The sequence below is a fragment of the Oratosquilla oratoria genome, chromosome 29 (genome assembly GCF_046742065.1).
Source record: "Oratosquilla oratoria isolate Oo_2021 chromosome 29, ASM4674206v1, whole genome shotgun sequence".
NCBI classification, from domain to species: Eukaryota; Metazoa; Arthropoda; class Malacostraca; order Stomatopoda; family Squillidae; genus Oratosquilla; species Oratosquilla oratoria.
The window spans coordinates 44278750-44284680 of record NC_134805.1 but is presented as its reverse complement, the minus strand read 5'-3'; the positions used below and the strand labels follow the sequence as shown (position 1 = coordinate 44284680).

Below are 5931 nucleotides of genomic sequence, written 5' to 3'. Positions count from 1 at the left end.
GTATGCAGAAGAGGCGTCGTGTCCGGAGGGAGTGGGAGGGGGAGGGGAGAGGGGGAGGAAGAAAGACTTTAACGGGAGATCTAACTGTAGAATGACTTTCACGCAACACTGCACCAAAATCACGAGGGGTCAACATTTGCTCTCCTGCATTCGACGTAGCTTTTGCCGTCGTTCGGGAAATATGTTTGCTTCTATCGAACGCGAGTGGGGAAGAGGAAGAAGTATTGGGTCTAAAGCCGTCTGGGTTGTAAGTTGCAGGAGTTTTACGAAGGGACTTCTTGTACAGGTGGAACAGAAGTTGAGGTTGAGAAGGTCAGAGAAAGCCCCACAGGAGGACAATCTGAGAATGAGTTATCAACAATGACTTTTTTTCTAGTGAGCCTGTGCGAGTATGTGTGTGCGAGTTAACACGTACGGTACATACATGTATACGGTATGCATACGTAAGAATGTCACAATGTGTATGTACGTGTGTAACTACACATGTATGTATATATATATATGTGTATGTATATATATATGTATGTATATATATATATGTAATATATATATTATATATATGTATATATACAATTGTGTGTGTGTGTATTTTATTTTTTATTTTTGAATAATAAGAATTATATGTCATGGTGGGGAGGGGCATCAGGATTTAAGAGATGCTTAGGTGGGGCATGGCAAAAAAAAAAAAAAACACTGGTCTAGACTAAAGATTAATAGATCTCTTGAAAGCAGCGTTGAGGACTCTTATTAAAGATAAAGAAAATATATAGAAATCTGAAATAGGGGCACCAGGTGAAGAAAAGGCATGAGAAAGACGTAGAGGAGGAAGAGGAGGTAAAAGGAGCTGGTGGAGGGGGAGGAGGAAGAGGTAAGAGGTGGTGGAGGAGGAAGGGGTAAGAGGAGGTGGAGAGATGGTGTGGGAGGAGTCTTGGATGTGGGCGGAGTCAAGGTGTATTGTGACGTCATGTCTTTCAGGAAGGAGGTACTAGGACGGCTGTGATTGGAAAGTCGAGGTTCTGTCGTTTAGCGGTTCCAGTCCTATTCTCACTTCCTGGAGAATATGGGGAATATGAACACGATGTGGCACAGAGCATTCTGCAGGAAGGCTGGATAGCTCGTGGTTGGATGTTTGTCATTGACCGCGTAAAGGCTTAGCAAGTGTTTGTGTTCAAGAGATCATACTTTGTTTCTTCAAGGGTCGGCAGTCGAACTGATGACCATAAGATGTGTTCGACCACAGTGGTACTGTTGTTCATGGTGTGTCTCTCCATGGTAGCTGCCATAGAGGAGAGGTGGTGGCAACTGCACACTGAAAAGAATCTTCATGCAGCGGAGGAAGCACCTCTGGACTGTGAAGACTTCGAGTCCTGCATACAGAAACACATCGCGAAGATCAACGCGTTTTACAACGACGTGACTCCTCTCATCGACCCGACCCATTTTACCTTGACAGACTTCTCGAAGATGGCTGCCAAACAGGTGAGGAGTTGGATTGAAGAAGCTTCCAGGTACTTCGGCGTGGAGGAGTCTCCGGAGGCCCGGCAGTACCCGACTACCGGGTACGGGTCCTACTACGGGAACACAGGCTACGGGAACTATGGTCTCTATAGCAGTCCCTCTCCAAGTACCAGTGTTACTAGTCTAGACACGGCACTCTCCGCCCTGGCCTTCCTGGCCTTTAGCGTCTGGCTCCTCAACATGCTTATTCCCCACATCTCTGGTGCAAACGTCGATCTTGGGGGGCTAAGTCGCCAGGCTGTGGACAACCTCCCTCCATCTGTACAACCTGAATTAATAGAGACCTTACCGTCGAACTCCGATGTGGAGGATGCAATATCCTCGCCCTACATGCAAACATTATCTAACAATATGTACCCAAGCGGGACTATATGGCGACAGGGGAAGAAGCTTCTGCAAGACTGGCTCGGAGAGGACGTGGTCGGGAAAGGGAAGACCTTGTTAAGCGGCTTGGTGCTCAAAGGACAAGAAAAGGTTCAGGAACTTGTGAAAGGAAAGGCGTTTGAGGACGTGATGAGGATGGGAGCCGATACGGTATCGAACTCGATACCCTGGGACTTGATCCGCGTGGGACTGGGACTCCCAGAACCAGAGATCTTGAACGCGTTCTTGAGAGACTCTCTCAAGCAAGGAGGAGAAATGGTGAAGACGTTCATGTCACGTGATCTCCTGGGTGACGGAGCAAGGTTTCTTCAGGAGATCCTGCCCAGAAACGTCATGGAGAAGGGGAAGCTGTTCTTGAGCAAAGGGCAGAGGATGATTGAGGACATGATGGATAGAAACAACTCCGAGCGAGGCCGGCGGGACATCGGTCAAGTCTGGGACAGACTGGTCAAGAGCAGTAGGTCGTGGGACCCTTTGGCCTACTTCAGCAAACTCATCAATGATCCCAATCGCTTCCCAGACTCCCGGCGTGCCCAGGAAGTGAAGGTAACACAACAACCAACGAGCCGTTTCGACTATTTCTGACTTACATTTTTGTTTTCGTATCGATCAATTGTTGTAGAATTTCTGACCCGAAACCGCGGCCCAATGGTAACCGGCAGCGGTTCTCAGGACCTCTCAAAGTATCTCGGGTTAAGAAGTGTTGGAGTGTTATAGTTGGGTGAATGTTTCTGTGTCGCGGGCCTGTAAGAGAACGAAATTCTCAGCTCTTGGGGCTTGAGGTCGAATACCCGCTGGAGTTGACGCTACTGGATGGAAGTGTGAACTGTGACGGGGAAAAGATCTCCGATGATTCTAGACAACAATGTGATGTTCTTAATACTGTACGTAGTTGGCGTGTCTCAATGGTGGAGTCTTGGGCTTGCATTACAGGGTCCCGGGTTCGCATCCAGCCTACGCTCAAATAGACAACTCGGCTGTGACTGAGTACCGATGTCTGCTACTTCGAAGGGAAGGGGTCTAAGGAAGAACTGGCTCTCCACCTTACCGCGTCATTCCGAGGACTAGTATATACCAACATGAAAAGTTATTTTACTAGGCGTTAAAGAACAGGTTTGGGTCGTAAGGTGGGGTTGGAGGTATAGGCGGTGGAGGTGTGAGGGGTATAAGGGTGTAAGGTCCTAAACTAATGTTATGTTTGTGTCCATGTCACCCCCCCACCCGTCAATATATCAACCAAAACTAGTTAGTTTATTTTTCTAAGCTTCTTCTCCATAATTTCCTTTTTGTTATGAATATGACTTCCAGATGTCGCCAGAATGGTAATTGACATCATACAAATGTGATGGAAAATAAAGTATGATGTCAATTACCATTCTGGCGACATATGGAAGTCATATTCATAACAAAAAGGAAATTATGGAGAAGAAGCTTAGAAAAATAAACTAACTGTGTGTGTGTGTGTGTGTGTGTGTGTGTGTGTGTGTGTGTGTGTGTGTGTGTGTGTGTGTGTGTTGTGTGTGATTCACCATGGTATTGGATCACACCTCCAGTCGTGATCGACAGTTATTAACTTCCCGGATGAGAACTCAGAGCTCGTATGACCGATCTATGGGTAATACATGCAATACCTTACATGCACACACACACCCGTCTCCCTTCCCACGAGAGATGGAGTAACAACCCGCAGCGCAGCGATATTGAAATTATTTCAGCCCTGGGCGGGATTCGAACCCGAAATGCCGTAGTGGCAGGCGAGAACTCTAACCACTGCGCCACGAGGTTGTGTTTGTGTGTGTATATGTGTGTTAGTGTGTGTGTATGTATGTGTGTTTGTGTGTGTGCGTGATTCACCTTGGTCTTTGGAACACGTGTTGGACTCGTGATCGACAGCTATTTCCCTTACGGAAGAGAGCTCAGAGCTCGTATGACCGATCTATGGGTAATGCTTTGACCTTACACGCACACACACACCCAACTCCCCGCAACGAGGCTGGAGTAACAACTCGAAACGCAACGATGCTGAAAATTATTTTCAGCCCTGGGCAGGATTCGAACCCGGACCGCTGTAATGACAGTCTGAGACTCTACCAACCGTGCCACCGAGTCATGTGTGTGTGTGTGTGTGTGTGTGTGTGTGTGTGTGTGTGTGTGTGTGTGTGTGTGTGTGTGTTAGTGTGTGTGTGTGTGTGTGTGTGTGTGTGTGTGTTAGTGTGTGTGTTTGTGTGTTAGTGTGTGTGTTTGTGTGTTTGTGTGTGTGTTTGTGTGTTAGTGTGTGTGTTTGTGTGTTAGTGTGTGTGTTTGTGTGTTAGTGTGTGTGTTTGTGTGTTAGTGTGTGTGTTTGTGTGTTAGTGTATGTGTGTGTTTGTGTGTGTGTGTGTGTGTGTAAGTGTGTGTAGGTGTGTGTGTAGGTGTGCATATGTGCGTGTGTGTGTGTGTTAGGTGGATATCAAACCCTAAACTCTCCCACTTTTGGAATGGGAAAATGTACCACCCTTCTCAACTCCCTCCACCTTTACCACCGCCCTCACCTCCCTCCCTCTCCTCGCCTCCCTCCCTCTCCTCACCTCCCTCCCTCTCCTCGCCTCCCTCCCCTCCTCACCCTCCTCTCCCTCGCCTCTCCCCCCTCCTCCCTCCTCCTTCCTCACCTCCCTTCCCCTCCTCACCTCCCCCCCTCCTCCCTCCCCTCTCTGTCTCCCCCTCCTCTCTCCCCCCCAATCTCCTTCCCCTCTCCTCCCCTTCTCCCCCCTCTCCCCCTCCCCCTCCCTCCCCCCCCCTCCCTCTCCCCCCCCTCCCCCCCCCTTCATCTCTCCCCCCCTCTTCTTCCCCTCCCTCTCCCTCCCCCTCCTCTTCTCCCTCCCCCTCCTCTTCTCCCTCCCCCTCCTCTTCTCCCTCCCCCTCCTCTTCTCCCTCCCCCTCCTCTTCTCCCTCCCCCTCCTCTTCTCCCTCCCCCTCCTCTTCTCCCTCCCCCTCCTCTTCTCCCTCCCACTCCTGATCTCCATCCCCCTCCTGATCTCCCTCCCCCTCCTGATCTCCCTCCCCCTCCTGATCTCCCTCCCCTCCTGATCTCCCTCCCCTCCTCTTCTCCCTCCCCCTCCTCTCTCCCTCCCTCCTCACCTCTCTCCCTCCCTGGTCCCCTCTCTCCCTCCCTCCTGAGCTCTCTCCCTCCCTCCTCACCTCTCTCGCTCCCTCCTCACCTCTCTCCCTCCCTCCTCACCTCTCTCCCCCTCCCTCCTCACCTCTCTCCCCCTCCCTCCTCACCTCTCTCCCCCTCCCTCCTCACCTCTCTCCCCCTCCCTCCTCACCTCTCTCCCCCTCCCTCCTCACCTCTCTCCCCCTCCCTCCTCACCTCTCTCCCCCTCCCTCCTCACCTCTCTCCCCCTCCCTCCTCACCTCTCTCCCCCTCCCTCCTCACCTCTCTCCCCCTCCCTCCTCACCTCTCTCCCCCTCCCTCCTCACCTCTCTCCCCCTCCCTCCTCACCTCTCTCCCCCTCCCTCCTCACCTCTCTCCCCCTCCCTCCTCACCTCTCTCCCCCTCCCTCCTCACCTCTCTCCCCCTCCCTCCTCACCTCTCTCCCCCTCCCTCCTCACCTCTCTCCCCCTCCCTCCTCACCTCTCTCTCTCTCTCCCTTCCTCCTCACCTCTCTCCCCCTCCCTCCTCACCTCTCTCCCCCTCCCTCCTCACCTCTCTCCCCCTCCCTCCTCACCTCTTTCTCTCTAACCCCCTCCCTCCTCACCTCTCTCCCCCTCCCCTCTCTAACCCCCTCCCTCCTCACCTCTCTCTCCCCCTCCCTCCTCACCTCTCTCTCCCCCTCCCTCCTCACCTCTCTCTCCCCCTCCCTCCTCACCTCTCTCTCCCCCTCCCTCCTCACCTCTCTCACCCCCTCCCTCCTCACCTCTCTCACCCCCTCCCTCCTCACCTCTCTAACACCCTCCCTCCTCACCTCTCTAACACCCTCCCTCCTCACCTCTCTCCCCCTCCCTCCTCATCACCTCTCCCCCTCCCTCCTCACCTCTCTCTCTCCCCTC

The 5931-nt window shown here is 52.2% G+C and overlaps 1 protein-coding gene across 1 annotated transcript in view; it reads left to right on the top strand.

Annotated features, from left to right (window-relative positions):
• The first annotated feature begins 686 nt into the window (after window positions 1–686).
• Window positions 687–5931, top strand: part of LOC143040917 (uncharacterized) — an 11596-nt gene continuing 6351 nt past the window's right edge. The window contains exon 1 of the mRNA XM_076212371.1: window positions 687–2448. Coding sequence (XP_076068486.1) covers window positions 1225–2448 — 1224 coding nt within the window. The 5' untranslated portion in view covers window positions 687–1224. The remainder of the gene's footprint in view (window positions 2449–5931) is intronic.